This window comes from Euphorbia lathyris, chromosome 6 (genome assembly GCF_963576675.1).
Source record: "Euphorbia lathyris chromosome 6, ddEupLath1.1, whole genome shotgun sequence".
In the NCBI taxonomy this organism is placed as follows: Eukaryota; Viridiplantae; Streptophyta; class Magnoliopsida; order Malpighiales; family Euphorbiaceae; genus Euphorbia; species Euphorbia lathyris.
In genome coordinates, this window is record NC_088915.1 from 67,777,598 (window position 1) to 67,800,185 (window position 22,588).

General features: G+C 29.9%; 1 protein-coding gene and 1 pseudogene across 1 annotated transcript; both read left to right on the forward strand.

Annotated features, from left to right (window-relative positions):
- The first annotated feature begins 9,754 nt into the window (after window positions 1-9,754).
- On the forward strand, window positions 9,755-15,854 carry LOC136233302 (B3 domain-containing transcription factor LEC2). The gene is made up of 6 exons (XM_066022924.1): window positions 9,755-10,308; window positions 10,385-10,459; window positions 11,294-11,400; window positions 11,873-11,919; window positions 12,033-12,106; window positions 15,423-15,854. The coding sequence occupies exons 1-6, from the start codon at window positions 9,832-9,834 to the stop codon at window positions 15,768-15,770; spliced, it is 1,128 nt and encodes a 375-aa protein (XP_065878996.1). The 5' UTR covers window positions 9,755-9,831; the 3' UTR covers window positions 15,771-15,854.
- A 5,262-nt stretch (window positions 15,855-21,116) lies between these two features.
- On the forward strand, window positions 21,117-22,471 carry LOC136233730 (uncharacterized; annotated as a pseudogene).
- The last annotated feature ends 117 nt before the right edge of the window (window positions 22,472-22,588 follow it).

Consider the following 22,588-nt stretch of genomic DNA (forward strand, 5'->3'; position numbering starts at 1 on the left):
CTAAGGCAGGAGCCATTACTAAGGCAGGAGCCATCCGTATTCAACTTGGTGTAACTTATATACATACTATTAGATATTATCTTAATTCTCTATTTTGTAATATTGGAATGTGGGTAATAATTTATACCCATAATTTTATGAACTTATGAGTAATAAGTATGTTTAATAAATTATTTTAGGACACGAAGATCAAGTGGAATGTAGACCAGAAGGAACCGCTTAGTTAGATTTTCTTTTGGTGTTAAAGGTAAGTAGTTAATTGAATATATAGTATGTATGTTTAGTGCGTTTTGTTATATGTTGACTTGATGATGATGGTAATTGCTTGTTGGTTTGATTTGAGGTTGTTTGATCATCTGAGATAATAATCATGATCTTTGTGACATATAGAATTTAGAATGATATTGATGGTTTATATGAGAATTAAGTAACATATACTGTATGTGTGAAATGGTCTTTGTGAAAGGTTGAGAATTGTGAGAATAAAAGCTTTACTATGATAGTATATTCAGTGGTTACAAATTGAATTGAGAAAAAATGATTATTGTGAACACATTGATTATAGTCATTGAATATTTGGTACGAAGGGTGTCAAGGTATCAGATATTTGTTACGACAGGATACCTAGAAAAATGTGACGGGGGTACCGAGTAATTGTTACGAAAAGGTACACCGGAGATATTAATTATGGCCTTGAAACCATTAAGTATTACATAAATGGGCCTTTAAATAAATTGACCATTAAATATTAATTGTTTTAGATGTTGCTTGGTCGTTTACAAATTAAATGACATAAAATTATTTTTTGCGCATGTGGGTGTACAATATATTTATTTAACTACCTTTTTGAGTTGGTAGCTCACCCCTTATTACCACCACCGTACACGAGTAAGAGGATAGTAACATTCATTTTGGATCAGTCAGTATGTGGAAAAGTCTAGCTTAGGATTTACCTTCTTTAGACTAGCTTATTTAAGTATACGATGAGGTTCTAAATGTTGAATTTTGTTTTTGTTAAACTCTATATTTATTTTAAGGAAGTCTTTAATGAGATTAATTGTATATTTTATCATTATAAAAGAGAGATGCTGCATGGTATTTTTTAGTAATTTGAATAGTTAGCTTGAAACTTGTATACCAGTTTATATTGAATACAACTACAACCACTGGAAAGTTATACTAATTCCTTCATTTTAGGTAATTGAAATTATTTCATCTGTAACCTTGAAAAACTAAATAGCATTTTAGTTGAAGTGTTGTTTGTATTTTTTTTAACTTATTTTCTTTACTAGTCATCTTAAATAATACAAATAAAGTTATTTTAGTAAGGAAATAAAATGTGGGGGTTTGATGGTCTGATCACTTACTTTTGTATTTAATTTGTGTTGAAATTTATTGGATTAGTTTTGTATTGAATTGTTCTGAAATTATATATACACCTATTTTTGTAATTATTCTTCTATTCTATGGTTATTCGATTAATATTTTATAGTTAATAAAAATGAGTGTTAAAAAACCCAAAAAAAGACTAATCAAACTAGTAAACTTCCCGGTTTGACTAATTGAGCGACACTGACTAAGAATTTGTATAAGCAGTACATATTCGAAAAGAAAATAAGTAAACCAAGTTCAAAAAGTTGCAATCTAATTACAAAATTATATATCTTAACTAAGGACGGCTTGATTAATTTGGCAAACTCAATAAAGAAAGCTAATTAGAAATCAATATGTGTTTGCACTTTCATCCAAATATCACCACTTCGCTAAGAATTCAAACAAAACAACAAATAATCTTGGAGTTGGGTTGTTACGGGGCTTAGGTAAAAGTATGTAAGTGATCAATTTGGTACAATTCTTAACATTAAATAAACTTATCTTCAATGACACTGAAAATTGTTTTTCTAGCAAGCAAAAGGGAAGAACTGGAAGTGAGTGAAAGTGCTTGAAATCCTCTTATTTTTTATGATTTTTCTTCTATTTTTTGAAGATTGGAAATGGAAATGATCTTTTATTGATCCTAAGATCATAAAATTCGATCTTTAATGAATGCATATTTGTTTTTAAGAGGATAGTACAAAAAAAATTGTTCTTCAAAATTTACAAAAGTTTAAACATGCTATTAAACTTTCAAAGTTCAAAGAATGATGCCAATTTAGATTTTAGTGGTAAAACAATGGTGCGGATGTTATTTAAGAAGTTAGAGGTTTACATATTGAGGTTAAAATAAAGAAAAATGGTTAATAAGGCTCAAAGTGGGTTTCTAAAGGAAAAGAATATGTTAAGTATGTAAAATTTACAGAACTGGGTTATTCTAACAAGATTCTTCATCATCTAATGTCTAAATTCGAAGCATGCGGTCTTAATCCAGTATTAAGTGCGAACCCAACTTAAAGCTAGTGAAAGCACACAAAAATGTCAAGAAATAGAGAATATTAATATTCGCTCTTTAGGCTAAAACAACTCAAAAAGTGTTAGGTTCTTTATGTGTATAAAGCTTTTCCTAAAAGTTCAAATCGATTTCATAAGCCTTTAATAATTAACCTATGAACCAAAGAATAAAAAAGCTAATTAATCAAAGTAAACTAGATACAACCTTAACATTAGAGTGTACACATATCATAGTTCGAGTCTTACACTAAAACTAGTTAACATGTCGATTCCAAGTTTGAGTTAAAATCTACCTAAGGGAAATAATGAAACTTATATTCAAAAAAGTGTATGATTTCGAGACTAAGCATGCAACAAACAATCAAACATAAAAGAATTATAAAAGAAAAAGTTTTGAGAATATTTTTTAAGGTGCTTACCCTACCTCCCCACACCTAAACTAGCAACAAGTTCCAAGATTACAAAATAAAATTTAAGCACAAAGTGAAAGAGATGGAGTGGAGAAAGCTCCCTAATTGTTCGACCAGTGGTGGTGGGTAAAGAAGACCACGGTATTGGCAATAGAGCCCACCATCTAGTCGAGGTTCTAGAATTGAAGCTCCATTGTCATTTGATAATTAGCGAAGTTTTGGTTCATATTTTGCACAATCCATTGCATATCAATGGTAAGAACCCTCACCTCTGTTGTGACTATTTCTAAATTATCAAGTTGTTCCCCCACTGAATCACCATCTTCTAGTGGGAGATTCCACTTACTCTTCTCCCTAGGCATATAGTTTCCCTCACCCCTCTCCACATTCCTTCTACTGTCCCCTCCTAGGAACTTTTACCTTCTAAACGTTCTCCATCTCCCTCTCCAACCAAGTTGGTTTCTTCTTCTTCCTGCAGATAAGAAGCAAAAAACGTTCTTTGAAAACACAACTGTTATCCATAACGACAGGACCAATAGGAGAAAAACCCTTAAAAGACATGTTTCTCATAAAACTTAAAGCAATGAGGTCACAAAATGACACAAACAAAAGAATTTGTGTCTATGGGATTGCATTCATTTAATACCATGATCACACAAAAGGTTGTGTCGAGTAGCCATGCATTAGAGCAAGAATAGCTAATTAGAGTTAACTCGAATTCTTTCATTTCTTCCATAATGGAATGAGCAATGAACTTATGGATTAGGATGAGAATGGGGTCGGCTAAATGGCCAGAATATAATTAATTGCCATTGTAGCCCCCTTGTGAGCTAATACCAAGCTGTTTTCTCATCCATGCCCTTAAGCCAAGTTTTGGTGGTATCTGATGGATGACCTTGAAATTTCAGAGTTTGTCTAAATCAATCCACGTTCTTTTCGAATATCTAACCAAAGAGCCTAAATTTAAAACGCATAGAGGAAGCATGACCTGGAAATTTTAGATTTGTTAGAAACTCTTGTGTAAGTGTCGAGTAAACTTTAGTATTTAATCATGCAAGATCATACCAACAGAGCTTTTGAAGCACCATTTTAAAAGGCCAATGTACTCGAGCGTCTCTAGCAACTTATCAAATTTATGCAATGGTACATATTGGAAAGTTACAAAAATCCCACAATATTTACCCTCACTCTCAAAATATAAACCAAAAGGTTAAATGAACTTAATTTTAAGGCTGGGATCCAGAAGAACTTCAGCCTCAATCGGTTGAGGTTATTCAGAAGGATCCACATGGTGGCTTCCATGCTTTATATGATTGGGATTTTCATTGTTTCTTCCCATTCTTTTACTTGAGAGAGATGAAGATTTCTTGACAAAAAGAAGAGAAAAAAGCAAAATCCTAAAACTTAGAACCCAATTTAAAAAATTAGACAGAAGAAAATGTATGTGTGAGTGGAAAAAATGGTGGAAAAATGGTATCTATAGGAACAATTTGGAAGTTAAAGAGTTGGACCATTATTGTGTGGTTTAGGAGAGTTAATGGGGGAGATGTGAGTGTTAATGGCTTTAAATAAGCCATTACACTCGAATTGGAACAACTAAAAAGTTGTATCAGTTCATGCTAACACACCATGTTGATTAGGCAACATGCTCTGTTGGCATCATTTGCCAACTTACTAATTCCCCTTGCTCTAGGCATAATGTGTTAGCTTAGCAACATGTTGTTTCCAAGATCTCTTGTCCTAGTCTAATTTTCTATAGATCTCTACACGCCATACTACCAAAGGTAACACACCATGTTGAGATCTTGAACTCTAGATCCTCAACAAACTTGAAGTTAGCACAATGTGTTACAAAAAAAGGTCCCAAACTTTAACATGTCGTGTTTCCAAAGATAACATGCCATGTTGAGCTCTAAGACTCGATAGTCTAGCTCTTTTCCCGAAACCTTTTTTTTGGGTTGGCCTTTTATTTTTATCAAAACATTAAAACAAAGACAAATCAAAATATAACTTTACAAACTCAAACAAAATAAAAAAATAAGTAAATTACATAAAATACAAGTTTGAGAAACTCAAACCTATCTTAGGTTTATAGTCGGAATAGCTCACTTTCTCAGTGTAGGCTCGTGTGGCTTCATTAAAAAATAGACTCTTTCCTTTTTTTTGCTCCGCTCAATCAAGAACACAACTACTAGCTTTAGATGGATCGAACAAGGTATAATCATAGAAATTACCACCAAAATGCTCCTTTATACTTCCTCAACATCTTGAGTAATTCATTTTCCATTTCAGCTGACAAAAGAGCGAAAATTACATTAAATTTATCGTTAGATTGAAATGGACAAGCATAATTCAAATTAGAGGGTAAAGGACTTTTTTTAGGAAGAGGTAAAGGATTTAATGAGAGTTGCGATTAAAGATGAATATTCTACCCAATAATTGAGCTTGAAGTTTAAGTAAGCTATTTCATTTTTCAAATATATTCCTTCTTCTTAATCATCATAATAATATTTTTTAAAAAACTGTGAACTTTTGAATGAACTTTAAATATCAACTTACTAGGTAAACTATGAATTTTGTAAGCAATTATTATGATGAGCATTTTGGTGGCCTATTTTTTATGTGATACATCTTATTTTTTTGGTATAATTGTTTTATTTTTGTCATTAAAATGGTTCTAATTATATGATATGTGTCTTTATTTAAGTTATTTCATTTTTCAAATATATTCCTTCTTCTTAATCATCATAATAATATTCTTAAAACATGATATATAAAAACGGTGAATTTTGTAATTCTATAGAGGAAAAAGGGTTATTTTGGTCATTCAATTTGAATCATTTTAATGCCAAAAATGAAACGAGAGTTTCCATATTAGATTAAAATAGTCTATGCTGAAAGTTGCTATATTAGATTTAATTAGTCTAAACTGATCGACCAAAATCTGACACATAACAAGAACTTACTAATTATAATTTCTAACGTTACATGTGAATAATTTATTTTAAAAAATTACCTATATTCCTTTCTAAACTGATATCTAAAGTTCATTCTAACTTCAGTTTATTTTATACATTATAGCTATATACTTTCTTACACTAAATTATACTACTAAATTCACTTTTTTGAGTATTGCTATTTACCGCTCCCAAATTACTATCACCGCACCCGTTTGGACAATTTTGCCCTTTTCATAAAAATTTCAAAATTTCAATTTTTGAGAGAAAACGCGAAATTTGGCCTAGGAGGATGCCAGATTCGCCCAGCCATTGGCCAGACGGATGCTGGATCCGCCCAACCCATTGGCTGGGCAGGTGCTGGATCTGCTCAGCCATTAGCCGGGCGGATCCGGCATCCGCCTAGGCCAAACTTTGGCATATGCAATATCGTAAAAAATTTAGCAACAAAAAATGCAAAATCGTCACAAAAAATATGCATTGTTTTCATAATTTTTTTATTAAAAAATATAAATTTTAATGTTTCCAACTCGTAATCATCCATTTCTGGGGTTCAGGTTGTTGTCACACATTAATTATTTTCATAATGTCAATTATTATTGTTCGGGTTTGTGATTTTGGAGAGAGATTTTTTTTAGTTTTTAATCAAAATTATGAGAAAGGTAAAAAAAAGTTCAAATGGGGGCGGTAACTAATAAAAAGGAGCTGTATTTAGCAATTCACTTTTTTTTATTTCTTACACTAATTATTTTTTAATTATATCATATATATCTTATTTGTTTTATTGATCGGGTGCATTGCACGTGCTCCAACGTGTAACTTGTTGAGATTGAGGGTTTAATTAGCCCAATGTAGTAAGAAAGGGTTGGTAATATTTTAAAACTTGAACTTGTTGAGATTTAGGGTTTAATTAGCCTAATGTAGTGTAGTGTATTTCTTTTTTATTATTGTGTTTATCCTTAATTAGTTCGTATATCAAAGCGGGTTAGTCTGATTATGACCCCTCCTTTGACCCCGTTTCTGTCTTATTCCAGGCTTATAAGAGGACCTGCGGGATTTAGCCACATGACAACTATTTTGGGCTGTAAAATTAAGGAGCTCAAACCCGAGCTGAGTTTTGGCTTGGTCAAGCTTGGCTCAGCTTATTAGAAAATAAACGAGCTCGAGCCGAGCTTCGAGCTTGTTTCGAGCCCAAAATCCTCTTTGCATTGTTTGTGAGTAAATCGTTAATTATATTTATGAAATTTGCTCGTAAATAGCTCTTCAATTGTGTACATGAACAAGATACTTACAAATAGTTCATATATTACTCATTTATTATGTTTGTGAATGAACTCATCTAATAGAAAATGAAATAATATTAAGTTTAGATATTTGTGAACTAACACAAAAATATATATTTTTTTTTACAAAACTAAAATTTGTTTATGAATATTCTAATCGAGTCTACTCGCGAGCTTTGGAGCTGAACTTTAGCCTACTCAAGCTCGGCTCGTTTACAAACTGAGCCAGTAAATCGTACTCTTAAGTGGGTCGTTTACAAATCGAGCGAGCTGAGCCGAGCTTTTATTGAGCTGACCACTGAGCCGCTCAGATCGACTCATTTACATCCCTACAACTATTAATTATAACAAAATTATTTGAACTACCAATAGAATTTATTGTCACAAAATTAATAAATATTTTGTGATATTGTTTTATATTGTCGTGTAATTATATTTTATGACAACCGTAAACTTATTGTCACACATTTTAAACTTATAGTTACAATTATTAATTCTAATAAAATTATTTTAGTTACAAATAAAATTTATTGTCAGAAATTGAAATATTTTTTGTGACATTGTTTTTAAATTGTCACATAATTAAATTACATGACAACTTTAAATATATTGTCATGTATTTAAAATTTTTAGTTACAACTATTAATTGTAATAAAAATATTTCGATTACAAGAAATTTTTATTCTTACAACTAAAACAAATAATTTGTGACATTTTTTTTTAAACTGTAACAAAATTAGATTTTGTGACCATTATAAATGTGTTGTAACATATTTTATATTTATCGTTACAATTTTAATTATCACATAAAAAATTTAGTTATAACTAATAAATCATTGTTACAAAATCATTTATCTATTTATGATAACCTTAAAAAAAATATTTGTATGATAATTAAAAATTTATTGTAATGAATAATAAATTTATTATAAAAAATTTGGTGACAATTAAATTATGTCACATCATAAGATGGGAGCCATTTGAAGAATCAAAACAAAATTTTTATTCAACTTAATGAAAACAAAAACAGGTTACAACTATATAGAAAAGTAGGAAGAAAAGAACAAAAACTATTGTAACGATAATGCCATATGTCCAAGTGATATTGATGGAGAATGAGGGCTGATGATTATCAATCATCAGTAGAGAATATTGTGATGATGGTGACGAGGAAGATAAGGATGGAAAAGGGCTCTAGAAGTTGGTGTATACGACAATGTTTAAGGCCTAAGTTGGACATTAATAAGGCGATGTCGTTTAAGGGAAAAGGAAATTTGGAATTAGGGATTTCAGGTTTCAGATTTCCTTTTTCCCCAAAACGACAACGCCTTATTAATAATGTCCAACTTAGGCTTTAAACATTGTCGTATACACCAGTTTCTAAAACCCTTTTTCATCCTTATCTTCCTCGTCACCATCATCTCAATATTCTCTATTAATGATATTGTTAATCATCAGTTCTCATTCTCCACCAATATCACCAGACCACATGACATTACCGTTATAATAGTTTTTGTTCTTTTCTTCCTACTTTTCTATATAGTTGTAACTTGTTTTTGTTTTCATTAAGGTGAATAAAAATCTTATTTTCATTCTTCAAATGGCTCCCATCTTATGATCACATATAAACAGTTTTCTTGTAGTGCTATTTCATTTTTAAACTATATTCCTTCATCTTAATTATGATAATAATATTCTTAAAAAACTGTAAACTTTTAGAATGAACTTTAAATATAAGTTTATTAAGCAATATATATTGTAAATTTTGTAGGCAATTATTATGATGAACATTTTTGTGCCCTAATTTTTATGTGATATATCTTATTTTTTAATATAATCGTTTTATTTTTGGCATTAAAATAATTCTAATAATTATATGATATATTTATTTTCTTAAGCTTTTCATTTTTCAATATATTGTTCTTCTTAATCATCATAATAACATTATTAGAAAACAATATATAAAAAAACTGTAAACTTTTAGAATGAACTTTAAATATAAATTTATTAAGCAATATATGTAAATTGTAAATTTTGTAGGCAATTATTATGATGAACATTTTCGTGCCCTAAACTTTATGTGATATATTTCTTTCTTTTTTTAAGCGATTTCATTTTTCAATACATTCCTCTTCTTCATCATAATAATATCTTTCACCAAACAATATATAAAAACTATGAATTTTGTAATTTTATAGAAGAAAAATGGGTATTTTAGTCATTTAGTTTGAATCATATAATTAAATTAAACTAGTCTAAATTATCTGACACACAACAACAAGAATTTACTAATTATATTTTCTAACATTATATATTAATTAATACTAATTTATATATTATTTTTTATTGGTTGGATACATTGCACGCGCTCTACCGGGTAACTTATTGAGATTTAGGGTTTAATTAGGAAAGGGTTGGTAGTATTTTAAAAGTGGGAGAAGGGGGGCTGGCTGGCTGGCTGGCGGCAAAGTTTGAAACTGAATGCTTCACTGTCTTTAGGCTCCTTACTGGTCAGTTGGGTATCCCAAAACCAGCTCTCTCCGGCCACTTGTCATCTTCTTTAACCCCAATCTTCTCTCTCTATCTGTTCTTTCTTCCAATGGGCTTTCTCTCTCTACACCCACCCCTCTGAACCTGTTGACGCGTTTCTTCGCCTTTTAAACCACATGTACTCTTTCTACTGGCACTTAGTTTTCTCTCCCATCCATCACTCTACTCTATCTCTCACCGGCCAGACCAAATAAAAACACCCCAACTTCTACTTCTATCTCAATTTCATTTCCCCTTTCTCAAATGGAGAACCTTTCTTCACCTTTTTCTGCCGACACCCCCACCATTACCGATGATGCTTCCCAACAAAATAAGGGTTTCTCTCTGAATTCCCAATTGTCCACTATCCAGAAACCTCTGATCAACTTCTCTGCAACTTCTTCAAACCCTCATGGCCCTGAAAACCATAACATGATGCGTTGTCCTCCATCATCAGGTTGCACTTTGTGCCCCTTCTGCTTCTGCCCTAATCAAAGATCCTCCTGGCTTTTGCAGTCAAATCAGGATAGGCGAATTGCTGATGCTTATAAAAGTAAGGTTGCCAGGAGTAAGAGAAAACTTGCACGCCAAAGAAGCCTTACCAGAACCCATCCTCCTCCTCCCCCTCCTCCTCCTCCTTGCCCTAATTCGAGTAAAATTGATTCAATGAAATTGAACACCTCCAATGGCGAGGGAAGCAATAATCGAGATCTCTATACGTTCTTGACGCCGGATAACAAGGTGGGGTTTGATCTGAATTTGAGTTTCTGATGATAAAATTTGAATCTTTGATTTGATTGATTTATATTGGATGCAGAAACTTAGAGTGTTGCTAACGAAAGAGCTCAAGCACAGTGATGTTGGGGGTTTGGGGAGGATTGTACTTCCTAAGGTGAGGTTTTACTACAATAAGAGAATTTGGATAAGACAGTAAATTTTTATTTTTGAAGATTAGGCCTGTTTTGTTTCGATTTCTGTTCCTTCCTTTCATGTCATTTATCTTTTTTTTAATTGTATGGAGAAAACAAAAGAAGAAGTAAAAATGGTAGTAGGAGTATTTTAGCCAACCAATACTTGTGTTTGACTTGCTATCTATCATTGAACAGACTGCCCCAATCACTACTCTTTTCCTCACTTCTCCATTGGTGCACACAAAGAGAAAATGAAAAAGAAAAAAGAGATAGAGATAGATTGATTTATTGTCTATTAATATTGTTACAAATAGATATTCACAACTGTTTTTTAGAGTGAGAAAACAAAAAAGTAGCATCGGACCGGTCGCCTATTTAACGGTCAGAATCATCCGTACCAGAGGTAGTTTGTGCCCCGTGTGTCCGAAAGATTGGGATTATAGGTGTCGGATAGCGTAATTATTCTTTTTTTTTTAAATAATTTAACAATTTGAAATTCAATTCAGAGAGGATTCGAATCCATAACTAACACGTTAAGTATTTTAGTAGAAACAAATGGGGGCGGAGATAAGGGTGGCCCCCTTAAACGGTCGGACAATCCGTACCAGAGGTAGTTTCTACCCCATGTTTCCGGAAGACTGGGATTGGGATTGTGGGTGTCGGCTAGCGTAAATTTATTTTTAATAATTTAACAATTCGAAACTCAAAAGGATCCAATCCGTAACTGACACGTTAAGCATTTCCTTAATAATTCATTACTTCTTAATTACTGTTTCTTGTTTCTGATATATAAAGCTTGTGAATTGAAAATGTAGAGAGAGACGGAGGAAAATCTTCCAACCCTTTCAGATTCAGACAAAGAAGGCGTCCAAATTGTGATTAAAGATGTATACTCTACCCGAAAATGGAGCTTGAAATTCAAGTAAGCTATTCCATTCTTAATCATAATATTCTTTTTTTTCGTAATTCTATAGAGAACGAAGGGTTATTTTCGTCATTTAACTTCTATTCGTTTGTTTAAGTTACCAATTAAATTAGTCTAAACTGACACGTCAGAAATCGATGCGTGTGAAATAATTGCTAATTATATCTTGAGGGTTACAAATTATATTTGGACTTATTTGTTAGAAAGAAAAAAGTACTTATATTACCAACTGAATTGATATCTAATGTTTATTTTAAATTAAGTTAATTTTACAAGTTACCGTTACATGTTATATTTCAACTATTTAAAAAAAAAATTACTGGTGTCAAAAAAAAAAAATTACTTGGAGATTAAATTGATATCTAAATTCATTCTAAATTAAATTCCTTACTTCAATTTTGTGTATTTTAGTTACTCTATTAAATTTATTGTCCACTTAAAACCACTTTTTAATCTCTTAATGGTATAGGTTTTGGTGCAATAACAAGAGCAGAATGTATGTTCTTGAAAATGCAGGTCAGTCAGTCTAATTATGCAATTATTATTATTATTATTATTATTATTATTATTATTATTATTATTATTATTATTATCCATCTAAATTGAAGTTTTTTTTTTACAATGTGCAGGAGATTTTGTGAGGCAAAATAGGCTGGAAATTGGAGATTCTCTTATACTTTACGAGGATGAAAGCAAGAATCTCGTGAGTATTATCTTCCTAATATCCATTATACCAATAATTAATGTCATAATTTAAAAAAATTGCATAAAGGAAGTTTGTTAAGCTATATGACAATGTTTAATTGGAAGCATATGAAAGGGATAAATACATAATAAAAACACAATTTATTATGTTAATTTGGTGATTAAATATTTGAATTATCTCACAATGGAGAGAATACTAGGAAGTAGTACCAATCACATCTATACAGACTATCATGTTACCCGTAATTAACAATAAGTGTTTATAAAATTTCGTACTATCCTTTAAATTTATATCTAATAAGTGAGAGAAAAAACTTACAAAAATGTAAAACACGTTATAATAATATAATTTTAGCGCTTGTTTGTTTGTTTTTTTGTTTCTATTTTTCGAAGGATAAAAAGCACCTTTACTTTTAAGATATCGAAAATGTTTACTTTCACTACGATGAGTAAACAATTTAATTTTATTCTCATGCTAAAAAAATGTAGCGTAATTTTATTTATTATTTCAATTTTTTTTTATCATTAATAGCCGTTTTAAAAATTAATAATGTGTCATCCCTAATTCTAAACAAATAATAATCATCATCTCATTGTATTTTAGATTTTATTATGCAATATATATAAACTAGAATTTCTACTCCTAAGACCATCTACTTTATTCTACTCAAATTTTATTTTTTCATACTTCATCTCTAATTATAGGTTCCTACATTAACACTTCTCTCATTATATACTCTATTTATAACTTTAAAACAAATATTGTATATTTTTTTTTCATTAATCAAAATATATCTAAAATTAGTTTTTATTATGTTTTTAATTTAATTTTTTAATTTTTTTATTTTCTAGTTTGTGTTTTTTTTTTTTTTGATATTTTTTTAAGAGAATGGGTTCGAACCCACAACCACCCACATTTGAAACCATAGGTTTACCAACTGAACTATGCTCATTTGATATTGTTCGAAATCTTTTTAATCGGTGTAATTTTCAATATTTGTCAAATGTTAATTTAATTATATTCAATTTACTTCATATTATAATGTCTATTTTATATTATTATTATTATTATTATTATATTTTATGTTTATTTTATATTTTTTATGTTTGTTTTATATTGTTATTACTATATGCATATTTAATTCATAATAGAGAAAAAAAATTGTGATATTTCATATATAAAATACTAAAAACCTTACTTTAAAAATAGAATAGGTTAGTATCATTGAAGTACACTTGGTACTCTAAAAATAGATTTTAGAGTACCATATTAGATGCCTTAAACTACTAGTTTTCAATATTGATGAAAAATTAGTACTCTAACCATCTACTTTATTCTATTCAAATTTCATTTTTTCATACTTCATCCCTGATTATATAGTTCCTATATTAACACTTTTCTAATCATATACTCTATTTATAATTTTAAAACAAATATTATTTTTATAAATAATAATTCACATACCATTTATATTCTTTTTTATCATTAATCAAAATATATCTAAAATTAGTTTTTATTATGTTTTTAACTTAATATTTTCATTTTTTTTATCTAGTTTGTGTTTGTTTTTTTGATATTTTATGTAAGAGAATGGGTTCGAACCCACATCCTCCCATCTTTGAAACCATAAATCTACCAACTACCAATTGAGCTATGCTCTTTTAGTATCGTTCAGAATCTTTTTAATTCGTGTAATATTTAATGTTTGTCAATGTTAATTTAATTATATGCATTTTATTTCATATTATAATGTGTATTTTATATTATTTTTTTAATCAATTTGTTTTATATTATTATTTTATATTTTTATATTTTATTTTTATTTTATAATGTTTATTTTATATTATAATGTTTATTTTATATTATTGTCACTATATGCATGTTTAATTCATATAATTACAATTTAATACGTAAGATTTGAACAAATAATAGTAATATGTATTATTATGATTTTTAATAACAATAAAAAATTATCCAAACAGTAAAAATCACATTAATTAAAAGATACACACATTTAAATATAAAAATTCATTTGGTACTTCATTTATATAGTATCAAAAGCCTTGCTTTAAAAATAGAGTAAGTCATAGAGTACCATATTAGATACTCTAAACTACTAGTTTTCAATATTGTGGATTTTTCTGTCGATCACTTGGTCCGAATAGTAAAAAGTTGATATATGTGCTGGACAAATTTGAGGTTCAATTCCCTACTTAGTCAAAATTTAGTCATGATTAGTAGATAATCTGTAAATTCTACCGATTGTCATGAGAACTCAAATAATTTGAAGTACTTCTTTTGAGAAAACATACTACAAACTTCTATTTGCAAAATTTTAAACCACATACCATTGTTTATAAATAGGAAAAATCACATCATTTTTTCTTTTTTGTACTTTCCCATTTTTTTTCCATAATGATCCATACCTATTAAATTGTAAAAGTGTTTCCGGGTAAAATAAAGATTGATCTTATGATTGTAGATATCTAAAAATGAGAAATTATAGGGTGTTGTTATTAAGTAGGCAATAACTAATAGCCAATCGTAATACATCATTTTGTGGGTCCCACAATAAGATTAGCCGGACTCACAAACTCAACAAAATGCATATTATGATTATTATTATTTGATTATCTCTAATCGTCCATAGATTTCTCTTTTTTTTTTGTTAATTTTTTTTAAAGATGTTATATCTATGGATCCTCAACTTTAACCTTACTTTTTTTATGTCTTTATAAACTTTACAGTTTAATAACATAAAAGCCTTTTATAAAAGTAAACGATCTCAAAATGATAGTTGACGAACCTTAAAATGGAAAAGTCCAAAAATTAAATTTGTTTAGAACCACATTATAGAATCGCGTTTTGAATTTTACAAAATTACAATTTTCAAGAATTTCATTTTTCTTAAAGTTGTTTAAAAATGTCATTTTTATTAGCTTACACTGAAAATTACTTGCTATTGGAGTGATAAAATGTTATGACTTATATGATAGTAAAACGCACATCATATAGACTTTTATCTACAATTTTAAAATTCAGATATCTTAAAAAAACTTACATCATGGATGTAATTCACCCAATTTTTTTTTGTTATGTTGGCATAATTTTACTTGGTTACGATTCTTGTTGGAAAATTTGTTTATTTTATCTAGTGTTAAGTGTATATATTAAACAATCTTAATACATTCTGCATTTAAAAATATGTAAAATTCTCAATTATTACTATTATATTATTATTATGAAAATATTACGTGCATGTTGGATGAATTGACTCATAATTAAATTGTGATATGACGAGGGGAATTATCAGTACTTCTCAGTGAAGAAAGTGGAAAAAGAAGAAGTAAAGTACACAGCCGTACCTATAGGAGATGAAGGTAGGGAAGAAGAAGAAGCATTGTTAGCTCTACTGATAGAGCAACTCAAACATAAAGAACAACAAGATAATAGTCTTGTAACTTTATCTATGGATATTGCAGTACCTCCCAATTCTCACAAATTAGAAGAAGTCAGAAATGCCCAAATAATATTCAACAATGATAATTGTAATAATATTCCAGCAAGTGCTTCATCAACTGGTCATCATAATATGATTGATGACTGTTATACTGGTCTTGAGTTTCTTCCTGAAGTCAATTGGTATAACTTTTCTCTGTAATTCCTTCATATATACATCTGTATGAACAAATCTCCACCAACATTTATATGTTACTCCATGGGTTTATAGAATAATTTTTTGTTAATTTTAGTTTTGATTGACTTTTATGTTTATTTGGAAAATTTTAATTAATTTTGCTCTTATGGTATAAAATGACTTAATTTTATTTGTATAGTATAAAATTATAGTCCAGCTTTATCGTTTTTTTAAGAAATCATGTTACTACTTTTTGTTAGAGGTTACTAAAAAAACAGAGATGTATTGAATTAATTAGTTTTTCTATAATTGAGTTAAAGCTTCTATGTAGAAAAAGGAAGATAAACCTCACGAAGGAGTTTGTACCTTTTTCAGACTAGTATTTTCGGTCTGCTTTCCATCTCCATTAGGTCAAACAGTTGATGAAGATTGTGATTTTTCAATTATGGATACAAGAGGAGAATCCATTTCTTCTAGTTCTTCATCGCTGGTATATCCTTTCCTTTGTATGAGACATACATTTCTTGATAACTGAGATGCATTATTTGCCTCTGCAACCTTTTCAGCCACATCAGCAGAGGAAGGTGGATTGAACATGACTGCAGCAGCCACATATGGAAGCTTCTCGTCGAATCTCCCAGAAATCTTCGCTCCAGGAGACTCTAGAAAAAAGGAACCAAAGCACAGATTTGGGTTATTAGAGCAAGAGTTATTGAACTAACAAAATATTTCTTTCCAACTTGAATGAATGTTTAAAAATGCCAATATGTTTAAAAATCCCTTCAAGTTATTGCAGTCAATACAATGACAAAGAATTGTCATAGATTCATTATCGGATTGGTGTTTAAGGGAAATACTAATAAACTCCTCAAGCCCTTCTAGAAACCTTGCAGTATATCTTAACTCGTACATCCAACTTCGATCCATTGCCAACCACTACAACACAGAAACTATACACATAATTATCCATAGTGATGACAAGTTGCATTCACCACTCATTAGGAGCAAAAACTATACACATAAGTATCCAATAAGCCAAGACACTCAACTAAACAATGCAACATCTTCCAAGCACTCGTGCATATTTAGGTATCTAGATCCAAATAGCTTATATATCCTTTATCTCAAATATTATAGGTCGCAAACCATAATACAAGTTAGCATACATTTTCAAATTCACATAATTAACAGAACAATACAATTACTAAAAAAAACAGTGTTTTTCAAGCTATTGTCATAGTGCATGTATATCCATATTGTAGGCACAATTAGTTCTTTTAATTGCAAACCATATATGTATTAATATTGGAGGAAATGTAATTCTTTCTTTTTTATATGCCTAGATGTTATGTCTTTTATTTTAAGAAACTAACTCAACTCCATTGCAGGAAATCCAAGTGGGAATGGGTCCTTGTGGAGAGCTAATATGTTTAAAAATTAACCTATTCTGGTTTGCTAGGGTTAGTTCCTAACTAAAATTATATTTTAAACAGTACATGATCGCATCACTGAAAGCATCAGCTGAAGCAATTAGAAAGAAGGATTGGGGTCAAATTAACGATCTAAATGCCAGAAATCGAAAACAACAAAGCTAACCTGGGTGAAGGACCGAAGGCAACCAAAAAATCTTCTGAAATCGAAAATGATACGCACTGAACCCAAAACAGAGAGGTGATCGATTGCAGAAGATTCAAGGCGTGCTGAAGAGAAGAGTCGCAGGAAGATTCAAGACCTTGATGAGAAATTAATGGGTGTGGTGGAAAGAACACCAACGAAGTCGGAGTGTAAATGGGTCTAGAAAGCTCCGTCAAAGATTCCTCCTTGACGAGAAGAAGACTAGACAAAGACCTTATGAACTCAATACTAAGCAAATTCTGGAAAAGGTAATTTTTCATTTGTATCGGCCTAAAAAAACGGCTGATGCAAATGATAACCCTATTTGCGCCGGTCCTATAAAGAGGGCCGATGCAAATATATTAATGGTCTTTTGCATCGGCCCTTAACAAAGGGTCGATGCAAATAACATAAGTATTTGCATCGGCCTCTATTAAGAGGCCAACGCAAATAGATAAACGAGCTTTTGCATCGGCCCGTGATAAGGGGCCGATGCAAATAATAAATGTATTTGCGTCAGTTCCTACTAAGGGGCCGATGCAAATATTATACCTAACGACAATTGCATCGGCCTCTAGTAAAGGACCGATGCAAATGCATTATTTGCATCGCGTGTTAAAAAGGGCTTATGCAAATGCAGCGATGTAAATGGCCCTTTTTCCACTAGTGTATGCCAGCTAAATTCGAGTATGATATTTTATATGTTTCATTTATTATGGAGGAATATTCTATTTTCTAATTCCTTATTTGATCATATATTAAGTATGAATTGAAATTGTTACTTGAGAGTTTAATAGTCATAATGTATAAGTATAAGAGCAATGTATAAGAGATGTTACTGATTGATAAACAAGGTTAAAGTATCAAGTCATCAGTTTTGTCTTTAGTTAGGATATTTGTCTTTCATTTGGAGATTTGATTGTATTGAGTAATATTTTGGGACTTTTTTTTTTGAAGAATATATTTTGGGACTTGAATGTAGTAGAAATATGGATTTATTTTATAATATATCTAAAAGAAATGCTTGAAAAGTGTGAAACTTGTGATATTTGGATAATTTGGAGATTATTAAGTGTTAATTGAGACCTTTCTATATCATGTCTGATGCCGATTAAAGTCGTTTAGGATCGGGTCTGATAGAGAGTGTTTTGGTTACATATGGGACCACCATTAAACCTAAAAAAATAAAAAAAAGGGTAATAATTAAAAATGTAAATCATATTGGAAAAAAATAAAAATATCAGCATATTGGGTTATTATTTTGTTGAAAAAAGAAAGTTACGGATATAAAACAAAATGATATTGTAGATATATTTTTTGAATTGATCTTTTAACCAAAAAATATGTCATTGTATTATTATTTAAAAAAAGTTATATCAAAAAATCTGAGGGTTTTTAAGAAATTATTTTACTACTTTTTTGTCTATATAGTAGAAATTATAAATTAATTTTACCAATATTAAGAAATGATTTTACTAATTTTTGTTAGCAGTTACTAAAAAACAAAAATCTTATTGAATTAATTAGTTTTTTTAAAATTGAATTAAAACTTCTACCAAAAAAAAAATTTAAACTATTTTTTATAATAAAAATAAAATTTGATATTTCTCGATATAATTAATTTGACTTCTCCTAATTCTCACATGGTACTCAATAAAGAAGTAACAAACAATCAAATAATATTCAACAATAATAATAATTGAAAAACTAAGATTGTTTAAAATATCATTTTTATTAGCTTATAATGGAAATTACTTGCTATTGGAGTGGTAAAATGCTACGACTTTTATGATAGTAAAGTGCACAGTTTATAAACTTTTATCTCCGATTTTAAAATTCAGATATCTTTAAAAAAATTGAGATCATAAATATAATTCATCCACAAATTTTAGTTAGAATTTTATGTGAATTTTACTTGGTTTTGATTCTTATTGGAAATAATTTTTTTATTTTATCTAGTTTTATAAGTGTATATATTAAACATCCATATCATATTTTGCATTTAAAATAAGTAAAATTTTCCATTATTATTATTATTAAAACGTAATGTGCATGTTGGATGAATTTACTCATAATTAAATTTGTGATATGACGAGGGGAATGACTAGTACTTCTCAGTGAAGAAAGTGGAAAGAGAATAAGTAAAGTATTTATATGTACTTATATTAGATGAAGGTGTAGGAAAGAATAAAAATCATCATTATCTCTATAAATAGAACAACTCAAACACAAAGAACAAAGATAACAATCTTGTCACTTTATCTATGGATATTGCAGTACCTCCCAATTTTCACAAATTAGAAAAATTAAAAAATATCCAAATAATATTCAATAATAATAACAACAATAATAATAATAATAATAATAATAATAATAATAATAATAATAATAAGAGCTACTTCATCATCTGATCATCATAATATGGTTGATAACTGTTATATTAGCTTTGACCTTCTTTCTAATGTTAACTAGTCGTCTACCCATGTTATGCACGTTCAGGGACAGATCTACAGTGTGGGCAATGGAGGCACTTGCCCCCACTGAGATCTAGAAAGAAAAAAATACCAGGTAATTTAATTTTGAAACCTGGAACTTTGCCCCCTCATTTCTTCCATTGATACTGGCTAAAATTCCTCTTTTGCAAGAGGAAGAATAAAAGGACTCAAATGTCCTTTTTTTTTTGTCTTTCCATAAGACAAAACGATGCCGTTCCACAGTGGAACGACATCATTTTGTCTAATTGAAAGACAAAAAAAAAGGACATTTTAGTCCTCTTCTTCTCCTAGTAATTCTGCGTATCTCCCCCAAAATCTCCAATTCCATCTATCGATCTCTTGTATCTCTCCCCAAAATCCCCAATTCCATCAAATCTCACCCTAATCTGTCCTCTTCTCCTGTTGCTCTTCTCTTTCCCTTCTCTTGCTCATCCAGCGTTCGGCCGTCCTCCTCCGTTCGGTTCATGCTCTTCTCTTTCCCTTATATTCTGATATTCAAGAATCGAACGAAGAAGAAGGTTGAATACTTTCTTTGTTTCTATTAATTGATCCTTGCTGATATTCTCTTAAGTTATATTAATTGATTTTCGCTGCTATTCACTTAAATTAAACATGTTCCAATTCTTTAGCAAATTTAAATGTATGTTTGCTCTATAACTTAGTTGTAAATTGTAATTTGTATAGTCTGATGTTTTATTCAACAATAGAAACAAATGTATTCTTCAGCAAATTTAAATCAACTAATATTTGCTATATTTTTACTTTTGCAATTAGAGTTCAGTGGCTATATTTTTATTTTTGCAATTAGAGTTCAATGACTATAAATTTAGTTTTTGTTTGCTGATGTTGGAGTTTGTAATTGAGATGTGCCAATTGCATTGGATAGATGTATGTAGCAATTAAAAATACAATTAATTGGTAAATTTCATTTTTATTCAATTCAAATATATATCTTCATTATTCATCTTGAACATGTATGTCCAGGGAGGGAATTATGGCTAAATTTAGTGTATTTGGCGTTGATGAATATGGCATTTAAACTTTATAATTGAACTATTGAATTTTTAAGAAATGGATAACATATTTATGGCCAATTATAACACTATTAACATTACAAATATTATATGGCATTTAAACTTTATTTGTGTCAATTTTAACTTTCTTTTTTATAGTGTATCAATTTTAACTTAAATTTATAATGTTTAACTTATTATATGTTTAAGCCTAACTAACCTTTTAAACTTAACTAATTTATTCTCTAATGCAGATTATGAAAAAATACATCGCTAGAAAAGAGTTGATCAATGAACAACAAGCAATTGACAAAAATGTTGATGCAAGAGAACTGACATGTTCTTCAAGACAACCTCGGATTGAAATTGATTTGAATGATCTTCCTTTTGATCCTGGGTTAAGAAAATTAATTATAGACTATCGTCCAAATGATCGAGATAAAGTTAGAAGAGCTTATCTGCAAAAAGTTCCATGTCAACCTCATGAACATGATTTTCCAAAAAGAAGAATGGGACAAATATTAAGGCGATTTATTCCTACTTGGTTTAAGGAGTATAGTACTTGGTTGGAATATAGTATTTCTAATTATGCAACTTTTTGTCTATATTGTTATCTTTACAAATCAGGTATTGGAGAGCAAGCAAATAAAGATAGTTTTATTGTTGAAGGATTTACAAATTGGAAAAAGAAGGAAAGATTTCAAACTCATGTTGGCGCCCACAATAGTGCTCATAACCAAGCTTGGAAGCAGTGTGAAGACTTGATGAATCAGAAATAACACATTGAAGTATCTTTTGAGACTCATTCAGTTCAAACTTGAAAAGAATACAGAATACGTCTAACATCAACTATTGATTGTATTCGGTTTCTTTTACATCAAGGACTAGCATTTTGAGAAAATGACGAGTCTGATGATTGAAGTAATCAAGGGAATTTTATGGAACTTCTAAAGTTTCTTGCAAATCATAATAAAGACATAAAAAATTCACTTTAGACAATGCTCCAGGTAACTCTAAACTTGTTGCTCCTGAAATTCAGAAGGATGTTGTGCGTGTTGCTTCTATTTAAACCACTAAAGTTATCATCAATAATCTTCATAATGAATTGTTTGCTATTTTAATTGATGAATCTCGGGATATACCTATGAAAGAGAAAATGGCAATTGTATTGCATTATGTGAACCTAAAAGGATGTGTGATTGAGCGTTTTCTTGGTATTGTGCATGTTAGTGATACAACTGCTTTATCACTTAAGTTATCAATGGAAGGATTATTTTCCAAGCATGGTTTAAGTATATCAAGTTTACGTGGGCAAGGTTATGATGGAGCTAGCAATATGAATGGTTAGTTTAATAGCCTAAAAACATTGATCTTGAAAGAAAATCCTTCTGCATATTATGTCCATTGTTTTGCGCAACAATTACAGTTAGTTCTAGTTGATGTGGCCAAAAAACATGTTCGTGTTGCTTTGCTGTTTAATGTTGTTTCTAACTTATCAAATATTGTGGGAGCTTCATGTAAGAGAAGAGATCTTCTTCGCGAGAAGCAATATGGTAAAGTTACTGAAGCACTACAAAATGGAGAGATAGAAAGTGGTACATGATTACATCAAGAAACTTCTCTTCAACGAACTGGTGTTACATGATGGAGTTTATATTATGTTTCATTGGTAAGCCTAATCACCATGTTTCCCTATGTGATTGATGTGCTTGATGTGATT

Bases quoted from the DNA above. Each gene is read 5' to 3' on its own strand.
- LOC136233302 (XM_066022924.1), top strand. From the start codon at position 9,832: ATGGAGAACCTTTCTTCACCTTTTTCTGCCGACACCCCCACCATTACC. The intron at 10,309-10,384 runs GTGGGGTTTGAT...TATTGGATGCAG, and splicing joins TCTTGACGCCGGATAACAAG to AAACTTAGAGTGTTGCTAAC. The intron at 12,107-15,422 runs GTGAGTATTATC...GGGAATTATCAG, and splicing joins AGGATGAAAGCAAGAATCTC to TACTTCTCAGTGAAGAAAGT.